The sequence below is a fragment of the Papio anubis genome, chromosome 7, assembly GCF_008728515.1.
Source record: "Papio anubis isolate 15944 chromosome 7, Panubis1.0, whole genome shotgun sequence".
Taxonomy (NCBI): domain Eukaryota; kingdom Metazoa; phylum Chordata; class Mammalia; order Primates; family Cercopithecidae; genus Papio; species Papio anubis.
Genome location: NC_044982.1, coordinates 71,221,996 through 71,244,947, shown reverse-complemented (window position 1 = coordinate 71,244,947; position 22,952 = coordinate 71,221,996). Strand labels below are relative to the sequence as shown.

General features: G+C 40.6%; 1 protein-coding gene across 3 annotated transcripts in view; it reads left to right on the top strand.

The window, feature by feature from the left end:
* The window catches only part of PSMA6 (proteasome 20S subunit alpha 6), a 42,279-nt gene extending 21,843 nt beyond the window's left edge, over window positions 1-20,436 (top strand). For all 3 annotated transcript variants that reach the window (XM_031669141.1, XM_031669142.1, XM_031669140.1), the window contains exons 2-7: window positions 10,809-10,903; window positions 11,749-11,830; window positions 13,692-13,847; window positions 15,831-16,009; window positions 17,332-17,426; window positions 20,211-20,436. In XM_031669141.1, the coding sequence (XP_031525001.1) occupies window positions 10,809-10,903; window positions 11,749-11,830; window positions 13,692-13,847; window positions 15,831-16,009; window positions 17,332-17,426; window positions 20,211-20,268 (665 nt within the window). In that variant the 3' untranslated portion in view covers window positions 20,269-20,436. The remainder of the gene's footprint in view (window positions 1-10,808; window positions 10,904-11,748; window positions 11,831-13,691; window positions 13,848-15,830; window positions 16,010-17,331; window positions 17,427-20,210) is intronic.
* The last annotated feature ends 2,516 nt before the right edge of the window (window positions 20,437-22,952 follow it).

Below are 22,952 nucleotides of genomic sequence, written 5' to 3'. Positions count from 1 at the left end.
TGGTAGTACACACCTGTTGTCCCACATACTCTGGAGGCTGAGGTAGGAGGATTGCTTGAGCCAAAAGTTTCAGGTTGCAATGAGCTACGATCACACCACTGCACTCCAGCCTGGACAACCTTGTCTCAGAAAAGAAAATAAAAAGGGGACTGATGGCAGGAAGAACAGTTAGAAGAGGTTTGCTCAGTATCAGTAATTCATATAAACCCTAATGAGTGAATTAAGGTAATAAGAGAGAAAGGATGGAGGGGTCTCTTGAGCTTATTTTTCAAATTTTTATTATAGAAAACTTTAGACAAATGTAGATAGACTAGTATAGTGACCTTCATGTACCCATCACACAGCTTCATCTGATGTCAGTATTTTGTCATTCTTGCTTCCTCCCTTTCCCACACACTTTCCCCTCTCTTCTAGAGTATATTAAAGCAAATCATAGGTATAAGAGTGGATGTTTCTTGGGAAAAAGCAGGAGGTTAGAGTCAAGAGTGATAACCCAGGTTTGTAGCTTAAAAAACTGAGTGGTTGGCCGGGCGCGGTGGCTCAAGCCTGTAATCCCAGCACTTTGGGAGGCCGAGATGGGCGGATCACGAGGTCAGGAGATCGAGACCATCCTGGCTAACACGGTGAAACCCCGTCTCTACTAAGAAATACAAAAAATAGCCGGGCGAGGTGGCAGCGCCTGTAGTCCCAGCTACTTGGGAGGCTGAGGCCGGAGAATGGCGTGAACCCGGGAGGCGGAGCTTGCAGTGAGCTGAGATCCGGCCACTGCACTCCAGCCTGGGCGACAGCGCGAGACTCCGTCTCAAAAAAAAAAAAAAAAACTGAGTGGTTAGTAATGATATTATGAAATAAGGACTGTAAGAAAAGAAGCAGGCTTATAAAGAGGAAGAGTTTATTTTTAGTCATGTCTGTGGCTAATAAGCATAGGTATTTGAAGAAATAGACATTTGTGATTATAAGTCCAGAGCTAGAGAAGACAGATAAGTAGTGATTATCTCGGTTATAGCTGAATCCATGGTATAGGGTAAAATCATCCAGGGATGGAGAAAATAATAGAATTCTGGGAAATACCAGTATTTCAGGAGCTGGCTGAAGAGATGAAAGCGGTGAAGAAGATTGAGAAGGGAAGTTCAGAGAAGAAGGAGAGGAATAGTAGAAATGATATTCCTAACAAAGAACTTTAAATTTGGCCGGGCATGGTGGTTCACATCTATAGTCCCAGCACTTTGGGAGGCCGAGGCAGACAGATCACTTGAGGTCAGGAGTTTGAGACCAGCCTGGCCAACATGGTGAAACCCCGTCTCTACTAAAAATACAGAAAAATTAGCTGGGTATGGTGGTGTGTGCCTGTAGTCCCAGCTACTCGGGAGGCTGAGGCAGGAGAATCACTTGAACCTGGGAGGCAGAGGTTGCAGTGAGCCAAGATCGCTCCACTGTACACTAGCCTGGGTGACAGAATGAGACTCCATCTCAAAAAAAAAAAAAAAAAACACTTTAAAATCCAGTTGGTCAGTTACACTGGCCACATTTTATGTGCTCAACAGCCACATATGACTAATGACTATCATATTGGACATTGCAAATATAGAACATTGCCAGCATCACAGAAATTTCTGTTGGACAGCACTGGTCTATATAAAGAATGAGGGCCCCCTTAATGAATCCTGGTAAATTCGCAAGTGCATTCTCTGTTGAGAAGCATTTTTTATATGTAAAGTGTTTTTTATTTTGTGGGACAAAAGTTTATGTGGTAGGGAAGATACTCTTTTGTGGCTTTTACCTTTTTGCATTATTTAAGCAATAAGCATGTATTCATTTATTTAGTTCAGGGATGATGGACACAAATGCTTACACAGACCAGATAAGTAATGCCAGTGAGTGAAACAGGCTGGGTGAAAGATAACAGACAATGGTGGGACCCATGGAAAACTACAAAACACCTGCTCAGCTTAGGTGATTTTTTTTTCTCTGTGGCCAGTTGCTATGTGGGATTGAGGATCAAGTGTTACTAAGAATTTTTTTTTTCCCTAGGAAAAACTTAATCTCTATTAAGAAAGTTTATATATTGCTTCAATTTAGTACTTTGAGGTTGAGTGGATCACGAGGTCAGATCAAGACTATCCTGGTTAATACTGGGTGAAACCCCGTCTCTACTAAAAATACAAAAACTTGCTGGCGAGGTGGCGTCGCCTGTAGTCCCAGCTACTCGGGAGGCTGAGGCAGGAGAATGGCATAAACCCGGGAGGCGGAGCTTGCAGTGAGCTGAGATCCGCCACTGCACTCCAGCTCCACACAGAGCAGGGACTCCTCGGCCTCAAAAAAAAAAAAAAAAAAAAAAAAAAAAAAGATCCTCTGCCTGCTTTTGCCATATAAGTTAACATTCACAGGTTCCAGAGACTAGGACATAGATATCTTTTGAGGATGCATTTACCAGTCTACCAGAGGGTTAACGATTTTATTGACTCAAAGAACTAGTTTTTGACTTAGCTGGTTTTTCTCTTGTTGTCTGTTACTCTTGCTTGATTTCTGGCCATGTCGTCCAGGCTGGTCTCAAACTTCTGGGCTCAGGTGATCCTCCTCATTCAGCCTCCTAAAGTGCTGGGATTACAAGCAGGAGCCACCACACACAGCCAGAATCACTACAAATTTAGTGGCGTTTAAACAACACACATTTATTATGTCATAGTTTCTTTATGTTTTTCATTTGTTGCCAGTAGTATTCTACACATAACTAGGTCAAGGTGGTTCCTAATGTGGTTCCGTTCTTTTTTTTCTCTTTCCATTTCTAACATTTGCTGAGTGGCAGTGTTAAAATCTTCAACCATGTGGGACTGGCCATTTTTCCCTGTAAGTTTGTCAGTTTTGAAGCTCTCTTATAAGGTGCATATATATTTATGTCTTTTTTATGAATTGATCCTTTTACCATTATGAAATGTCTGTCTTTATCTCTGATAATATTTTGTCTTGAAGTCTACTTTGTCTGATATTAATATAGCCACTTCAGCTTCCTTATGCTTAACTGTTTACGTGGTATGCTGCTGTTTCATCCATTTATCAGCATGTTTCTGATAGACAGCATATAGTTGGGTCTTGCCTTTTTTTTTTTTTTTTTTTTGTGAGACGGAGTCTCGCTCTGTCGCCCGGGCTGGAGTGCAGTGGCCGGATCTCAGCTCACTGCAAGCTCCGCCTCCCGGGTTTACGCCATTCTCCTGCCTCAGCCTCCCAAGTAACTGGGACTACAGGCGCCCGCCATCTCGCCCGGCTAGTTTTTTGTATTTTTTAGTAGAGACGGGGTTTCACCGTGTTCGCCAGGATGGTCTCGATCTTCTGACCTCGTGATCCACCCGTCTCGGCCTCCCAAAGTGCTGGGATTACAGGCTTGAGCCACCGCGCCCGGCCTTTTTTTTTTTTTTTTATCTTGAGACAGAGTCTCGCTCTGTCACCCAGGCTGGAGTGCAGTGGCCCGATCCTAGCTCACCGCAACCTCCGCCTCTCAGGTTCAAGCAGTTCTCCTGCCTTAGCCTCCCAAGTAGCTGAGATTACAAGCGTGTGCCATCATAACCGGCTAATTTTTGTATTTTTAGTAGAGGCAGGGTTTCACCATGTTGGCCAGGATGGTCTTGAACACCTCCTGAGGTGACCCACCAGCCTCAGCCTCCCAAAGTGCTGGGATTACAGGCGTGAGCCACCATGCCTGGCAGATCTTGCTTTTTTATCCATTCTAACAATTTATGCCTTTAATTGGAATATGTAGTCCTTTAACATTTACTGTAGTTGTTGATATGGTTAGAGTTAAGTTTACTGTTTTATTATTTGCTTTTCTGTTTTGTTTGCTTGTTTGTTCCTTTGTACCTCCTTTCCTACCTTCTGTTGGATTGAGTAGTTTTTAGAATTTCATTTTAATCTATTAATTTTTTGGTTACTACTTTGCTTTTTTTTTTTTTTAGTGATTGCTCTAAGGATTATATACATCTCTTAGTCTTCTTAAGAGTTAATATTTATCACTTCACTGAAAATGTAGAAAGCTTGGCCGTGCGTGGTGGCTCACGCTTGTAATGCCAGAACTTTGGGAGGCTGAGGCGGGCAGATCATCTCAGGTCAGGAGTTCGAGACCAGCCTGGCCAGTATAGTGAAACCCCATCTCTACTAAAAATACAAAAATTAGCTGGGCGTGGTGGCGGCACCTGTAATCCGAACTACTCAGGAGACTGAGGCAGGAGAATTGATTGAACCCAGGATGCAGAGGTTGCAGTGAGCCGAGATCATGCCATTGCACTCCAGCCTGGGCAACAAGAGCGAAACTCCATCTCAAAAAAAAAAAGAAAAGAAAGTGCAAAGCTTGAAATGTTGTTTACTGCCTTTCCCTTCTATAAAGTAATACATCTACATATTTTAGAAACTCCACAAGTGTTACAACTTTTCCTTTAAACAGTCATGTATTTTTAAGGAAGGGAATAAAATAATTCTTTGTGTTTGCTCAGATATTTACCATTTTTGATGTTGCTCATTTTTTAAGATCAGAATTTTTATCTAATATCATTTTTCTTCAGCTTGAAGAATTGTCTTTAGTGTTTCTTTTTTTTTTTTTGTTTGTTTTTTTTTTTTTGTTTTTTGTTTTTTTTTTTTTTGAGACGGAGTCTTGCTGTGTCGCCCAGGCTGGAGTGCAGTGGCGCGATCTCGGCTCACTGCAAGCTCCGCCTCCTGGGTTCACGCCATTCTCCCGCCTCAGCCTCCGAGTAGCTGGGACTACAGGCGCCCGCCACCTCGCCCGGCTATTTTTTTGTATTTTTAGTAGAGACGGGGTTTCACCATGTTAGCCAGGATGGTCTCGATCTCCTGACCTCGTGATCCACCCGCCTCGGCCTCCCAAAGTGCTGGGATTACAGGCTTGAGCCACCGCGCCCGGCGTCTTTAGTGTTTCTTATGCCCATCTGAAAGTGTCTTTATTTTACCTTCATTCTTGAAGGATATTTTTGTTGTGTGTATTCTGAATTGGCAGGTTTTTCTTTTCACCCTTTAAGAATGTTATTCCACTATCTTCAGATTAAATCAGCAGACATTTATATATTGTTCTCTTGTGTGTAATTTGTTTTTCTCTGTTTTCAAATTTTTTTCTATTTTTGGTTTTCAGACATTGGACCATAATGAATCTATATGTGATTTTCTTTGTTTTCGTTCTGCTTGGAGTTTTCTGAGGTTCTTTAATCTGAAGTTTTTTTGTCTTTTGCCATATTTTGAACATATTTAGCTATTATTTCTCCAGATTTTGTTTCCCCATTCTTTGCTCTCCATATAGGACTCCAGTTATACATATCTTACACATTTTGATGTAGACCCACAGATTCATTGTGTTTTTCCAACTATTTTTTCTGCCTTTTTAAGATTGGATAATTTGATGCATTTTCATATTCACTCACTCTTTCCTTTCTCACCTCCATTCTACAGTTATGTCCATTTGGTGAATTTTTAAATTTTATGTATTATATTTTTCAGTTCTACAATTTCCTTTTGCTTCTTTCATTTTTTCTTTGCTGAGATTTCCTGTCATTTTTCATTCTGAGAACATTTTCCATCATGTCATTGAGCATAGTTATAATAACTGTTTTTAAATCTTTGCTAATACAGCAACATCTGGGTCATCTCAGGATTGTTCTTTTTGAGAATTAAACACAATTTTCCTGGGTTTTGTTATTTGGTTTTGATTTTGGTTTTTTAGTTTGACTTGGTTTGTTTTTTGGGGTGTTGAGAGTTCCGAATTGTATCCTGGACATTTATGAATGTTATTTTGTGAAGACTCTGGATTCTGTTATATTTCTCCAAAGAGTATTGACTTATTTTGTTCTAGTAGGCAGTTAATTTGGTTATTCTCAAGCTACAAAGTCTGTCTCTTGGGTGGCATCTTAAATCTCACTCTGTTTCTTTTATCCTTAATTGGGCCGCTTGGAGTCTGCCTTGTGTGTGTTGTTATGGAATCTGCCAGAGATTTGGGCAGTGTTTATATATAGAAGTTGGGACTCTTACTCCCTAGTGCTCTCCTTTCTCTCCCTCGTTTTCTAGCAGCTATTGTTACCCCAAACTGTTCTCTAGTTCTTCAGGCCAAAAAGACTGAGTTTTCTGTGGGAGTTCAGCCTTTACGGCTCTCAGATTATGAGCCCCAAAAATGGGAAGCTCAACTCATGCCATTTCTTTCTCCCAACTGTTGACTTCCCCTCTAGAATCTGACTTTGTGGTGTCTTTAGGTAGTTGTTGTTTTGTTTAGAGTTAGTTTTTATTTGTGGAGGGCTGATCTGATAGAAGCTTTATTAGCCATATCAGGATCAGAACCAAGAAGCAGTGTGAAAGTTGTACAGCTAGCCCTCCATATTTATGGGTTCCTCATCCATGGATTCAACCAGCTGATCGTAAATATTAAGGGAAAAAATTGCTCCTGTACTGAACACGTACAGATTTTTTTCTTGTCACTATTCGCTAAACAATGTAGTATAACAACTATTTAGCATTTACATTGTATTAGCTAGTGTAGTGTAAGCTAGAGATAATTTCTTTTTTTTTTTTTTTTAGATGGAGTCTCATTCATTGTATTAGCTTGTGTAGTGTAAGCTAGAGATAATTTCTTTCTTTTTTTTTAGACGGAGTCTCGCTCTGTCGCCCAGGCTGGAGTGTAGTGGTGTAATCTCAGCTTACTGCAACCTCCACCTCCCAGGTTCAAGCGATTTTCCTGCCTCAGCATCCTGAGTAGCTGGGATTACAGGCATCTGCCACCATGCCCGGCAAATTTTTGTGTTTTTAATAGAGACAGGGTTTCACCATTTGGGCCAGGTTGGTATTGAACACCTGACTTCAGGTGATCCGCCTCTCTCTGCCTCCCTAAGTGCTGGGATTACAGGTGTCAGCCACCATGCCTGGCCAAGTTAGGGATAATTTCAAGTATACAGGAAGATATACATAGGCGATGTGCAAATACTGTGCCATTTTATATCAGAGACTTGAGTTTCTGTGGATTTTGGTATCCATGGGAGGTCCTAGAACCAATCCCCACAGATAGGGAGACACCAGCTTTTTTTTAGAAGTTATTTGTAGCGTAGGCTGAACGCAGTGGCTCACACCTGTAATCCCAGCATCTGGGAGGCCGAGGTGGGTGGATCACCTGAGGCAAGGAGTTCAAGACCAGCCTGGCCAGCATGGCGAAACCCCATCTCTAAAAATACAAAAATTAGCCGGGCATGGTGGTGCACACCTGTAATCCCAGCTACTTGGGAGGCTGAGGCAGGAGAATTGCTCCAACCCAGGAGGCAGAGGTTGCAGTAAGCCAAGATCGCATCTCTGTACTCCAGCCTGGGCAACAGAGTAAGACTCCATCTCAAAAAAAAAAAAAAAAAAAAAAGGTATTTGTAGTGTAACAGGATGGTAAAATTTTGCTATTATAATTAACCAATTAAATTGGGGTTGTGGCTCATACCTGCTGTAATCCCAGCTACTCCAGAAGCCAAGGCAGGAGGCTCATTTGAGGCCAAGAGTTTGAGACCAGCCTGGGCAATGTAGTGAGACCTCATCCCTAAAAATTTTTTTTAAATTAGTTAGGCATGGTGTAGTCCCAGCTGCTCAGGAGACTAAAGTGGGAGGGTCTGAATCAGAAGTTTGAGGCTGCAGTGAGCTATGATTGTGCCATTGCACTCAGCCTGGGTGACAGAGCAAGATGCTGTCTCTTGCTCCATAATGATAATAATGATAAAACCAGTTAAATCCAAGCCATATTTGAAGATTTCTTTTCTTTTCTTTTCTTTTTTCCTGAAACAAGGTCTTGCTCTGTTGCCCAGGCTGGAGTGCAGTGGTGCGAGCACAGCTCACTGCAGCCTCGTTCTCCTGGGCTCAAGTGATCCTCCTGCCTCAGCCTCCCAAGGAACTGGGACCACAGGCGCACCACCATGCCCGGCTAACATTTTTTTGTAGAAACAGGCTCTTGCCATGTTGCCCAGGCTGGCCTCGGACTCCTGGGCTCAAGCGGTCCTCCCTCCTTGGCTTCCCAAGTTGCTAGGATTACAGGCATGAGCCACTGCACCCAACCAAGGATTTCCTTAAGGCGATTTTTCTATAATCATTTTTGCTCTATTCTTTTGTCCTCTCTTAAATATTTAGCCATTTAGAAATATTTGATGATTTATTACAGTTTCTATTAAAGGAGATTCTTTAGCGTGATAGGCAGTAGCTTTCTCAGCTGGTCCTCATCACCTATGACTTTTTGAACACATGAGGCCAGGGCTCAGACTCAGTGCCCAGAGTAACACTCGAAGACAGAATTTTGAAATAATCTGTTACATGTCAAAATGTAAATAATGATTGAGATTATGAATAATTATCTAAAAGTTATCTTCTGTGTTTTCATATTTTCTACCATGAGCATGTATTGATTTTTGTTGCTTTTCCCCTGATTACAAAATATGTGCCCAGGCCAGGCACAGTGACTCATGCCTGTAATCCTAAGGTGGGAGGATCACTTGAGCCAAAGAGTTTGAGACCAGCCTGGGCAACATAGCAAGACCCCATATCTATTTTTAACTAAAAATAAACAGGCCCGGCATAGTGGCTCATCCCTATAATCCTATCACTTTGGGAGTCTGAGGTGGGAGAATTGCTTGAGTCCAGGAGTTTGAGACCAGCCTGGGAGACATAGCAAGACCCCATATCTATTTTTAACTAAAACTGAACAGGCCAGGCATAGTGGCTCATCCCTGTAATCCCATCACTTTGGGAGTCTGAGGTGGGAGAATCGCTTGAGTCCAGGAGTTTGAGACCAGCCTGGGCAGCATGGGAAGACTCCATCTCTACAGAAAAAATCTGAAAATTAGTTGGATGTGGTGGTATACACCTGTGGTCCCAGCTACACAGGAGGCTTGGGCCCAGGAGGTCGAGGCTGCAGTGAGCTATGATCATGCCCTGGTGCTCCAGCCTAGGCAACAGCAAGACCCTATCTCAAAACCCACCAAAATATGTGTCTATTATTAAATTTAAATATTGCAGAGAGTGGCCTGGTGGCTCACGCCTGTAATCTCAGCACTATGGAATGCTGATATGGGAGGATCACTTGAGCTCAGGAGTTCAAGACCAGCCTGGGCAACATAGTGAGACCTCATGTCTACTAAAAATTTTTTAAAAAAGAAAAATTTGGGCTGGGTGCAGTGGCTCACACCTATAATCCCAGCACTTTAGGAGGCTGAGGCAGGCGGATCACCTGAGGTTGGGAGTTTGAGACCAGCCTAGCCAACATGGTGAAACGCTATCTCTACTGAAAATACAAAAACTAGCTGGGTATTGTGGCGGGCACCTGTAATCCCAGCTACTCAGGAGGCTGAGGCAGGAGAATCACTTGAGCCCGGGAGGCAGAGGTTGCAGTGAGCCGAGATCATGCCACTGCACTCCAGCCTGGGTGACAGAGCGAGACTCTGTCTCTGAAAGAAAAAAAAAATTTGCAGAAATATATAGCATATAAATTGGTAGTCTCATCTGTAATCATACTGTCCAAAGACAACCATTATCAGTTATACTACATGGTGCCAAAGTAGATTTTTTGTAAGCTATTATTTTGATCCTAGTGTTTTAACCAATAGAATGGATTGACAGCAGCTAGACGTGCATAAGCTGAAGTTTGTTACAGATAGAGTCATATGTTGGCCTAGCGTGGTGGCTCACGCTTGTAATCCTAACACTTTGGGAGGCCGAGGCAGGTGGATCACCTGAGGTCAGGAGTTTGGCACCAGCCTGGCCAATGTGGTGAAACCCCATCTTTACTAAAAATACAAAAACTTAGCTGGGCATGGTGGTGCACACCTGTAATCCCAGCTACTCGGGAGGCTGAGGCAGGAGAATCGCTTGAACCCGGGAGGTGGAGGTTGTAGTAAGCTGAGATCATGCCACTGCACTCCAGCCTGGGTGACAGTGAGACTCCATCTCAAAAAAAAAAAAAAAAAAAGATAGAGTCATATGTTGTAGGTAACATGAAAATTGCAAAAAGCATGATCCAGAAATATTCAACTTGATAGACAAAAATCAATGCAGAATAATCAAACAGCAATTAAAACTGCATGTGGTCAAATTAGTTACTGACCAAAAGTTCACAGAAGTATTAAGTCTGGAAAAAATTTAGAGCAGCTAAATTTGACCTGGGAAAACCAGACTTAGAAATAGTGGCCACAAAAAAAAACTTTTGAAATGACAAAACATCATTGATAAAGATGCAGTATGATCTTTATGATCAGTATGCAGTATGATTGGGGCGGGGAATAGTGGCTCACACCTGTAATCCCTGCACTTTGGGAGGCCAAGGCAGGCGGATCACCTGAGGTCAGGAATTCAAGACTAGCCTGGCCAACATGGCGAAATCCCGTTTCTACTAAAAATAAAAAAATTAGCCAGGTGTGGTGGCATGCACCTGTAATCCCAGCTACTTGGGCGACTGAGGCAGGAGACTAGCGTTAACCTGGCAGTGAGGTTGCAGTGAGCCGAGATCGCACCACTGCACTCCAGCCTGGGTGACAGAGCAAGACTCTGTTTCAGAAAAAAAAAAACTTTATTAGAAATTGGATGCATCAGCCTAATGAAAATAATTTCAGTAAAATGAAAATGGAAGAAATGGAGTTGGTTTAACTGTGACTTATGGTCATTATTATTATTTTCATTTTGCACATCTTGGAATCCTATATGAGCCTTTCATGTTTATGTAGCTCTTTGTCATCCTTTTTAATGACTATTATTTCATTGCAAGAATCTACAATAATTTATTCCAACTTAAAAAAAACTGTTCTGTTTTCCAGAATATGCTTTTAAGGCTATTAACCAGGGTGGCCTTACATCAGTAGCTGTCAGAGGGAAAGACTGTGCAGTAATTGTCACACAGAAGAAAGTACCTGTAAGTAATACTGCCCAAATAATTAATTATAGGATACAAGAATTTTTCGGCCAGGTGCAGTGGCTCACGCCTGTAATCCCAGCACTTTGGGAGGCTGAGGTGGGCAGATCACCTGAAGTCGGGAGTTCAAGACCAGCCTGACCAGCATGGAGAAAACCCATCTCTGCTAAAAATACAAAATTAGGCAGGTGTGGTGGCACATGCCTGTAATCCCAGCTACTTGGGAGGCTGAGGCAGGAGAATCGCTTGAACCCGGGAGGTGGAGGTTACGGTGAGCCGAGATCACACCATCGTACTCCAGCCTGGGCAACAAGAGCGCAACTCCATCTCAAAAAAACAAAAAGAATTTTTCATGGGTTTGTAGAAGAGTGTATTTTTATATACAAATATTAACATGAAAAAAAACCAACAAATATTAACATGATTCTTGCTTTGACTTTGCTTTCCTGTCATCCAAGAAGTGTCTATTGAACGTCTATATACAGTTCAGCTGTGTGGACAGAATTAGCATATTAAACTTCGTGGTGTGATTGTAAGCATAATAGGATTTAAGTCTTTTGTCTTTGGGGACCTTGAGACAAATTTTTATTAAGCTATTGTTTGTCCACAGGAAAAGTATCATCTAAAAAAGGAAAATAGAGCCCCTCGAAACCCTTTTTTTTAAATTGATTTTAACTATAAAATCGTCAGAAGACATTTATTATATAGCTTATTTTTATGGTTCCATAGTATTGTTTTCTCCAAGAAACAGGGCAAATTAAAAGTAAAAACATAATTTTTTTTTATAACTACACAGAAACCTGTACATGTTTTTAAAAATTATCTTTGTTTATTTTGCTTATTAGGACAAATTATTGGATTCCAGCACAGTGACTCACTTATTCAAGATAACTGAAAACATTGGTTGTGTGATGACCGGAATGACAGGTAATTAGCTAGACATGTGTAGATATACAAGCCTTTTGTTATTTTCTTCAAACTATTTTGAGTTTTGTATTAATTTTAAACTTATCTGATTGCCTGATTTTCAGGTGCCATGAGTGGATTTGCAGTCTTCAAGACTAGTATCAATATTTTAAGAGTATTGTGAGCTTTTTTGAAATTATACATATAGTATAATTAAATGTTTATGCTACTGTCAGAGAAACTGGTGAGACCCCTTTCATAGATGATTTTATCTTATTTCAGCTATTGTTAGTAGTTTAAGGGGACCTACGTTAGTATATCTCAAACCTGGTTATGATGGCACCGGTTAGAAGTGAGTGAGAATTATTATGAAAATTATTTTAGATTGAGCACAGTGGCCGACAGCTGTAATCCCAGCACTTTGGGAGGCCAAGGTGAGAGGATTGTTTAAGACCAGGAGTTCAAAACCAGCCTGGGCAACATAGTGAGACTCCATCTCTATAACAAATGTAGAAATTAGCTGGGGGCTGGGCACAGTGGCTCACACTTGTATCCCAGCACTTTGGGAGGCTGAGGCAGGTGAATCACTTGAGGTCAGGAATTCGAGATCAGCCTGGCCAACATGGTGAAACTCCGTCTCTACTAAAAATACAGGAAAAGGCCAGGCGTGGTGGCTCACACCTGTAATCCCAGCACTTTGGGAGGCCGAGGCAGGCGGATCATTTGAGGTCAGGAGTTTGAGACTAGCCTGGCCAACATGGTGAAACTCCATCTCTACTAAAAATACAAAAATTAGCTGGGCATGGTGGTGCACACCTGTAATCCCAGCTATTCCGGAGGGTGAGGCAGGAGAATTGCTTGAACTCGGGAGGCAGAGGTTGCAGTGAGCTGACATTGCACCACTGCACTCCAGCCTGGGCAACAGAGTGAGACTCTGTCTCAAAAAGTAAAAATAAAAATACCAAAACACTTAACCAGCTATGGTGGCAGGTGCCTGTAATCATAACTACTTGGGAGGCTGAGGCAAGAGAATTGCTTGAACCCAGAAGGTAGAGGTTGCAGTGAGCCAAGATCATGACACTGTACTGCAGCCTGGGCAACAGAGCAAGACTCCATCTGAAGAAGAAAAAAGAAAAATTAGCTGGTATGGTGGCACATCCCTGTAGTCCTAGCTACTCAGGAGGCTGAGGTAGGAGGCTACAGTGAGCTATGATGGCTCACTGGGTGCCAGTCCAAGACCCCATCTCTAAAAAATAAATGAAAAACTAATTTACTAATTCAAGCCTAAAAACAAAGATTAAGAAAGATTATTCTCCTTAATGCTTTTGTTTGTTTGTTTGTTTGTTTGTTTGTTTTTGGAGACAGTCTCACTTTGTCACCCAGGCTGCCTCTTCCTCCTGGGTTCAAGCAATTCTCATGCCTCAACCTCCCGGGTAGCTGGGACTACAGGTATGCACCACCACGCCCAGCTAATTTTTGTGTTTTTAGTAGAGACAGGATTTCGCCATGTTGGCCAGGCTGGTCTTGAACTCCTGGCCTCAAATGATCCCGCCTGTCTTGGCCTCCCAAAGTGTTGAGTCACCATGCCCTGCCTCTTTAATGCTTATTCTTACTGGATACTTGTAGAAACTATTTTGACTGCTAATGAAAGGCTCAGTATAAAAGGGCAGTACTGTGTAGACAGCTTCATGTTTTTAAATTTTTTTTGTATGCTTGTTGATGAATTATTTAGTATTCATTGGGGGACAAAAAGCCATAGTGGACCCTTTCTCTTTAACTCATGTATATCTATATGGTGGGAAAATTGCCTGGCTAAATTGCCTGGCTTTCAGGTTTGTTCTTTCCTTCTAACCAGATAAACCTTTGTTTTTTATGCTATAAGCTGACAGCAGATCCCAGGTACAGAGGGCACGCTATGAGGCAGCTAACTGGAAATACAAGTATGGCTATGAGATTCCTGTGGACATGCTGTGTAAAAGAATTGCCGACATTTCTCAGGTCTACACACAGAATGCTGAAATGAGGCCTCTTGGTTGTTGTAAGTATGCTAAGAAGTCTCCCAAATAATTGATGAATTGTAACTTTTTACAGAACATGTATACAGAGTTATTTAAATAACACGAGTTCTGAACATGTGGTTTGGAAAATAGAGTGGGAAAATCTTTTTAACAAATCACAACTAAAGGATAGGTTTCACAACAGTATGTCAGGCAGTATCTTTAAGCTTTAGATGCTCTTAGACTTTTTATCAAAATAGTTCCATTTGGAGTATGTGATTTGAACGATGCAAGTCCTAATTTTATTAGGATGTTGTAATGAGATTCTACTGCAATTCTAGATTACTAATTCCATAGAAATACCTCCATCAGGCATCTTAACAATGTAGCTGTTTCTTTTGACCACCCTAAAGAATTAGGGTCACACACAGGTCTGTGATTCACATTTTTAGAATAAATTTCTATTTTTGAAAACAAGTAAAATTGTATTGGGAGAGGGATGAGATTTACTGATTTTTAGATGTAATGTAATAAATTAGCCTGAAGAATTCAATGCATGTTTGTTTCTGACATTGTGTCATTCATTTATGAGCATTAAAGCAGTCAGTGTAATGATTTCTGTTTAGCATCTGACCCTCTTGGCTTCTCACTTAAAAATTACTTAAATCCAGCCGGGCGTGGTGGCTCACGTCTGTAATCCCAGCCCTTTGGGAGGCCAAGGCGGGCAGATCACGAGGACAGGAGATCGAGACCATCCTGGCTAACATGGTGAAACCCTGTCTGTACTAAAAATACAAAAAATTAGCCGGGTGCGGTGGTGCGCGCCTGTAGTCCCAGCTACTCAGGAGGCTGAGGCAGGAGAATGGTGTGAACCCAGGAGGTGGAGCTTGCAGTGAGCCGAGATTGCGCCACTGCACTCCAGCCTGAGTGACAGAGCGAGACTCCATCTCAAAAAAAAAAAACAAAAATTTACTTAAATCCTATTCATCTTGCAAGACCTTGAAGGAGAGAAGTATTTGTTGTTTCCCCAAGCAGTAAGTGGGTACCTTTTTGTGTTGCCCTTATATTTTGTATATATCAAATATAAGAAAGCAGTTAAACCTTAAGAACTTTGTTACCTGTTCTACTGAGTAGAAAGAAATTTAATGATGGTGTTTATTTTAATTGTATGCCTATAATGTGGTGACATTAGAATTGTAGTAACAAAGTTAGCTGTATAGAATTTAGAGCTTGGTTTGTGTGACATACTGTAGGAGTATATACCAACAGTAATGAAGATGAGCAGTGTAAAAGTGAGCAGGTAACCCGTAAGTGTATTTCAGTTTGCACCAGCATTGCCAAAGTGTGTCCCATACACTGTTCCCTGGAACCTTAATAGGTATTTCTTAAAAAAAAAAAAAAAAAAAAGGGTATTTCTTGGTCAAACAAACTGAAGAACTACTGAGTTAAATAGGTCAGTCTGCAACAAAATATTTCAGAGCATTTAATATGCTATTATTTATTATCTGTTTCCAGAAAAGGTATACAAAAGTGTTTTTGGGCCCGGCACCGTGGTGCACACTTGTAATCCTAGCACTTTGGGAGGCCGAGGTAGGAGGATCACTTGAACGCAGGAGTTCGAGACCAGTCCGGGCAACAGCGAGACCTTGTCTCTTAAAAAAAAAAAAAAAATGTTTTTGAGGTTTATTTGACCAGGCAACATCTTGAAGGGTTAGGGTTCAAATAACCATGCTTGGATAACAGCAAGGATTGGAAAAACTATTTTTAAATTATATTTGTAATTATTCAAACTGTTTTTTTAAATCTGTGATAAATCCTTTTGTGAAATGGGAATTTATCTGTTACCTAGTTTACCTGTGGTGATAACCTGTATTTTGTTTATCAGTTTTCTTAAAGGAAAATACATATCCTAAAATTGATGGCTAAAGTAATGATTAGCAGCAGCTATGTGACACCACCAAGAAAGAGGAGATGTCATTGTATAAAACTAAAACATATTTAACTAGGGTCTTTTCTCTTTTTAGGTATGATTTTAATTGGTATAGATGAAGAGCAAGGCCCTCAGGTATATAAGTGTGATCCCGCAGGTTACTACTGTGGGTTTAAAGCCACTGCAGCAGGAGTTAAACAAACTGAGTCAACCAGCTTCCTTGAAAAAAAAGTGAAGAAGAAATTTGACTGGACATTTGAACAGACAGTGGAAGTAAGTCAACCAAAAGGAGCTGACTTTTTTTATGTTACATAGAACAGTGAGGATCTTTGTATAATTTCTATAAAAAGCTATTCCTGAATTACATCCTAGGATTCAAGTTTGTCAACTTAATAATGAAATTGATATCATACAGCTGACATAGAAAAATTTGGGTTACTTTTATTCACTCAATTCATTATTTCATAATGTATTTGAGGTGACTTTCAACAAGACACATATAATAGGAAAATATAAATAAAAATAGGAACTAGCTGGGCATGGTGGCACACACCTGTAGTCCCAGCTACTTGGGATGCTGAAGCTGGAGGATCGCTTGAGTCCAGGTGTTCGAGGCCAGTCCTATTTACTGCCAAGAAATTAAAAACAAAAATTTTAGTAGATTTGGAGTGTTTAAGTCTGGAATTAAAACCATTCTGAACACGCTAACAACATGCTTCTGATAAATGACCAAATAAAAATTACCATCTAATGCTTTTATGTTTGGTTTCGAAGTATGCTTAAAGGAGATAAAAAGCTAGTTCATGTTCAGGAAGTACTGGGCCCTGTCTAAATGTTTCTTGAAGGTTTTTAAAATTGCAATTCTTAATTAATTATATAAATAACCACATCAGGTAGAAAAACACTGAAGGCCAAGCATGGTGGCTCACACCTGTAATCCCAGTACTCTGGGAGGCAGACAGATCACCTGAAGTCAGGAGTTCGAGACCACCCTGGCCCACATGGTAAAACCCCGTCTCTACTAAAAATAGAAAAATTAGCCGGGCATGGTGGCAGGCGCCTGTAATTCCAGCTACTTAGGAGACTGAGGCAGGAGAATTGCTTAAACCCACAAGCCTGAGGTTGCAGCGAGCCAAGCTGGCGCCACTGCACTCCAGACTGGGCGACAGAGTGAGACTCTGTCTCAAAGAAAAAAAAAAAAAAATCAACAACAAAAAACACTTAAAACATTCTTAAATTGTTTTTACTGTAAATTCCTTGAAGGTACAGGGAGTATAATTCATCTTTATCCTTTTCCCATTTCACCCCAAGTGCTAAGTGAAGCGTAGTGCCTGGGTCATGAAGGCAATAAACTGTTTTGTATAAATCATCCTATTTAATTAATTAATGGACCCCTTTATTATTTGACTTGGTAGAAACAAGTTTCTCATCATTGGGTGGCCATGCATTAGAGTTAAGCAGTCTGTGAGTAACATTGAACTACCTCATTAAAACACGGAGCTCCTGATTGACTCCTGATTTGAATAAACTAGGAATGAGAAAACCTTGGAATCTCTAAAAAATACTGTATTTTAACATTACATACTCTTTTTCAGACTGCAATTACATGCCTGTCTACTGTTCTATCAATTGATTTCAAACCTTCAGAAATAGAAGTTGGAGTAGTGACAGTTGAAAATCCTAAATTCAGGTGAGTGATATTGTGGGCCAAATGCAGACTAGAAAGGTGGAGGCATGTGAGTTCATGTGTCCTATAACTTGTGGGGGAAATCTTTTTTCTGTAACTGCCATTATAGTTTTTTTTTTTTTCCCCTAGCACCTGAGATCTGTTTTAAAACTTACTGTACTCTCTTTAAGAGTCAGATATGAAAGCTTTTCTCCTTATTTCATAGTGGTTTTATATCTTGACACCAGAGATAACATAAAGTTACCTTCCTGCCTTCCTTATGTAAGGAAAAAAGTTAGCATTGTGTTTTCTTTTTTTTAGTTTAAGGCCAATACAAATTCAATTCCCAAAGTAGTAGTTTGCAAGTTTTTCAGATAGAACTTTGGTTATTTAGTGGTTATTTAAGTAGAACTTTTAGGAGCAATATGAGCTACTGATATATGTCAGACCCTTATCTGGAGATCTTTGGAAAGCCCACATTTTGAATACAGCTATTTGACTTGCAGATGCTGGATATGGGTGTGAGTGTTCTTACTCACTAAGTGACTAACTCCCACACATCAGCCTTATAACTTCCATGATTCAAATCCATACTGTGTGCTTCACATAGTCAGTTCATTTAATCCTCCCAGCAACCTGTGAGTCAGTTTATATACCATGGACCAGGATGTGTTATATTTAACTAATGAAAATACTACAGTTAAATCCACAGATGCAAGGAACTACTGGGAGGCATTTTAACTATGAGGTGTATCTACTGTTAGATCACAACCATAAAGACACATGATCAGGGTTGTGGTGTGGGTATGGGAGTGGTAAACTAAGCTTAACTAGACCTTGAAGAGGTTTTTCGTTTTATTTATTTATTTATTTATTTTTTCCTAATTTGTTCTTTTGGTTGCCCACAGATAAGTCATATAAACATGACAGATTTAGAAGAATTCATAGGACTTTAAAAAAAAAAAAAGACAGGAGCTGGGTGATGTAGCATGCATCTGTAGTCTCAGCTCCTCAGGAGGCTGAGGCAAGAGGATGGCTTGAGCCTTGGAGTTGAAAGCTGTAGTGCACAATGATAGTGCCTGTGAATAGCCACTGCACTCTAGCTTGGGTAACATAGTGAGACCCCATCTGTTTAAAAAAAAAAAACAATAGCAACAACAACACCAGAACCGAATCTGTCTTAGCTTTTTTTCCCTATAGGAAGAAGTCTTATAACTTGGATTGGGGTAGGGGTGAGGTGTGGGGGTGGAGATCAAGTTGCTTTCAAAAAAGGTGCCTTTTTTTTTTTTTTTAAGCAGTAAAAATTTCAGCAATAATAATTTTAAAATTTCTCTAAGAACCTACAATTAGTTCTTGTTTTCTTTTCTGTTTGGAGACCTTCCTGCCACCTTTAAAATTGTATTTGTATCTGTTATTTTTAAAATTGGTAAGGAACCAAAAACCTTGTCTTCAAAAAACTTTGTATCATTTATAAGTTCTGTGATAGTAAATATATGTAAATAATTACAATACATAGCATAAGCATCAACAACTATTTAAACTGCTTAATATTGCCTTCAGTTGCACTAAAAAATGTTCTTTTGACAAATTTTACTTGTTAGAAGTCTAGTAGTAATAGGTCACATTAACAAGGTTGCCAAACAATTGATTCCTTTCGAGGCAAACATCATTTAGAAAATACATGTTCAGGGCCGCACATGGTGGCTCACGCCTATAATCCCAGCACTTTGGGAGGCCATTGTGGGCAGATCACTTGAGGTCAGGAGTTTGAGACCAGCCTGGCTAACATGGTGAAACCCCATCTCTACTAAAAATACAAAAATTAGCCGGGTGTGGTGGTGGATGCCTGTAATCCCAGCTAGTTTGGAGGCTGAGGCAGGAGAATTGATTGAGCCCGGGAGGTGGAGGTTGCAGTGAGCCAAGATTATGCCACTGTACCCCAGCCTGGGCAACAGGGTCAGACTCCATCTCAAAAAAAAAAAAAGAAAGAAAATATGTGTTCAACATGGAGCACTCTCTGGCTGGTAGACTATTCATAGAATTACAACTTTATTTTCACTGAATCTGAACACTTTAATATGCTTAAAATTTCTTCACGAATTTTTATCTTTGAGCTGACATAAATTTGAGTTATACTACATATAAATGTATTTTGACGGCCGGGCACGGTGGCTCATGCCTGTAATCCCAGCACTTTGGGAGGTCGAGGCAGGTGGATCACGAGGTCAGGAGTTCCAGACCAGCCTGGCCAATATGATGAAACCCCGTCTCTACTAAAAATACAAAAATTAGTTGGGCGTGGTGGCACGTGCCTGTAGTCCCAGCTACTTGGGAGGCTGAGGCAGAAGAATCACCTGAACCTGGGAGGCAGAGCTTGCAGTGAGCCGAGATCACACCACTGCACTCCAGCCTGCGTGACAGAGCAAGACTCTGTCTCAAAAAAAATTAAAAAATGAAAATAAATGCCTTTTGACATAGAAGCTAAATAGAATGCTTTATAGTTTAGCTTTATATTATTCAATTGAAATATTTTCTATCTTAGCTGCAACTAAAGAATTTTGTTTTCAAGATACAATTCTAAATCTGATATCAAATAAGTAAACATTTTTGTGTATAGGTGAAGGTGATATATTATCTGGGAATTCTTTCAAAATTTGAGGGAGGATAAGTGTGTGTAGATTGGTTTATAAATTGATAATTGTTGAAGTAGGTCAATAGGTATATGGGAGTTGATTATACTATCCTACTTTTATGTGTGTTTGAAATTTTTTTTTAAATGGTTGGTTTTTTCCCCCTTTTGCCTTCTAGGATTCTTACAGAAGCAGAGATTGATGCTCACCTTGTTGCTCTAGCAGAGAGAGACTAAACATTGTCGTTAGTTTACCAGATCCGTGATGCCACTTACCTGTGTGTTTGGTAACAACAAACCAACATGATGGAGGTCCCTGGATTGAAAAAGGAACCTCTCCCATTCCTCCTGCCACTGAAGTGGTTAGGACTCTATATAAATAAAAACAACGCTTTTGGAAAATAATTGCATCCTGTTGTTTTCACCTCCTATGTTAAAATTTATTTTTGATGCCTAATGTACTTATTTATGGGGTACAGTGTGATGTTTCGATACATATATACATTATAATGATCAAATTAGGGTGATTAGCATATCCATCACCTGAAACACCGTGTTTTTGTGGTGAGAACATTTAAAATCCTCTCCTCTAGCTATTTTGAGGTACACAATACTTGATCTGTTTTTTGATTTTTGAAACAAGATCTTGCTCTATTGCCCAAGCTAGAGTTCAGTGATGTGATCATGGCTCACTGCAGCCTCAAACTCCCTCGTTCACGTAATCCTCTTGCCTCAACATCCTTAGTAGCTGGTGCTGCAGGTGTACACCATTGCACCCAGCTAATTTTATTATTTGTTTGTAGAGTTGGGGTTTTACTGTGTTGCATGGGCTGGTCTCAGACTCCTGGCTGGCATTAAGCGATCCTCCTGCCTCAGCTTCCCAACATGCTGGGATTACAGGCATGAGCCACAGTGCCTGGATCCAGAGTACCTTACTGTTGACTGTAGTCACTCTGCTGTGTAATAGGATACCAAATCTTATTCCTTTTTTTTTTTTTTTTTTTTTTTTTGAGACAGGCACTTGATCTCACCCAGGCTGGAGTGCAGTGGCAGGCGTGCTCATAGCTCACTGCAACCTCAAATACCTGGGGTTAAGCAGTCCTCCCACCTTAGCCTCCCAGGTAGCTAGGACTATAGGTATGCATCACCAGGCCTGACTAATTTTTTATCTTTTAAAAAATTGACATAGGGGTCTCCCTATGTCACCGAGGCTAGTCTTAAACTCCTGGCCTCGAACAGTCCTATGTCAGGCTCCCAAAGTGCTGGTATTACAGGTATAAGTCACTGCACTGGGCCCCTCCTTTAATTGTAACTTTTTACCTGTTCACCACCTTCTCCCCATCCCTCCCACTACCACCTCCAGTCCCTGGTAACCACTGTTCTATTCACTACATATAAATCAACGTTTTTAGATTTGGCATATAAGTCAAAATGTGGCATTTGTCTTTCTGTATCTGGCTTATTTTCACTTAATGTATTATCCTCTAGGTTCATTCGTGTTATAAATGACAGGATTTCATTCTTTTTAATAGCTAAATAGTATTCCTTTGTGTATATATATCATATTTTCTTTATCCATTCATTCACTTTGAACACTTAAGTCACTTATATCGTGGCTATTGCGTATAGTCCTGCAATAAACATGGGATTGCAGATATCTGTTCAACATACGGATTTCACTTCCTTTAAATACATACCGAGGAGAGCAATTGTTGGGTCATAGAGCAATTCTGTTTAATTTTTTAGGAACGTTCATTTTGTTTTCCATAATGGTTGTACTTACGTACATTTCCCTTAATTGTAAGGGTTCCCTTTTCTCCGCATCCTCAACACTTGTTAGGTTTTGTCTTTTTGATAATAGTCACTCTAACGAGTGAGGTGATGTCTCATTGTGTTTTACCTCCAATTTTAAGTAGTAAGCCTTTGGTATATGCAGACAAATATTCACGATCTTCACATTGTAGCTTTAGTCATTTTACTGACACCGGTACAAGTTTACTTGGCTTAAGAAATTTCATAGCCAGCATCAGGCGTGCTGGCTCACACCTGTAACCCCAACACTTTGGGAGGCCTAGGCGGGCAGATCACTTGAGCTCAGGAGTTCAAGACCAGCCTGGGCAACATGGTGAAACCCTGTCTCTACCAAAAATATAAAAACTTAGCGTGCACATCTGTGGTCCCAGCTACTTAGGACACTGAGGAGGGAGAATCGCTTGAGTTTGGGGGATAGAAGTTGCAGTAAGCAGAGATTGTGCCACTGCACTCCAGCCTGGGTGACAGAGAAACCCCCATCTCAAAAAAAAAACAGAAATGTAAACTGTAGCTGTATGGTATAATTAAATAACAAACTACAACTTTGGTTTTGAAACCTACTCTGGCCAGGCACTGTGGCTCACACCTACAATCCCAGCACTTTGGGAGGCTGAAGTGGGAGGATTGCTTGAGGCCAGGAGTTTGTGATGAGCCTGGACAACATAGTAAGACCTTGTCTCTACAGAAAATGTTTAGTTAGCTGGGCATGGTAGCCCGCATCTGTAGTCCCAGCTACTCAGGAGGCTGAGGCAGGAAGATCACTTGAGCCCAGGAGTTTGATGCTGCAGTGAGCTATGATTGTGCCACTGCACTTAAGCTTGGGTGACAGTAAGACCCTGTCTGAAAGAAAGCTGCTCTGACTGTAAGTTGGCATGTGAGGCAAGGCCTTTATTTTACAATTTCTCATTCAAATAAGGGATTACTGAATGTGGACTCCAAGTCCTATTGAATACTTTAATTATAATGAAAGGATTAGTATGATCTTTAGTAGTTTTGAGAAAAGCATTTATACTCAGCAAGAACCAGTATTTTCAAGAGTAGAAATTGTAGTTACCTTCAGGAAACAGGGCTAGAAAAGTCATAGAAATGTGTGTAGTTTTTTTTTTTTT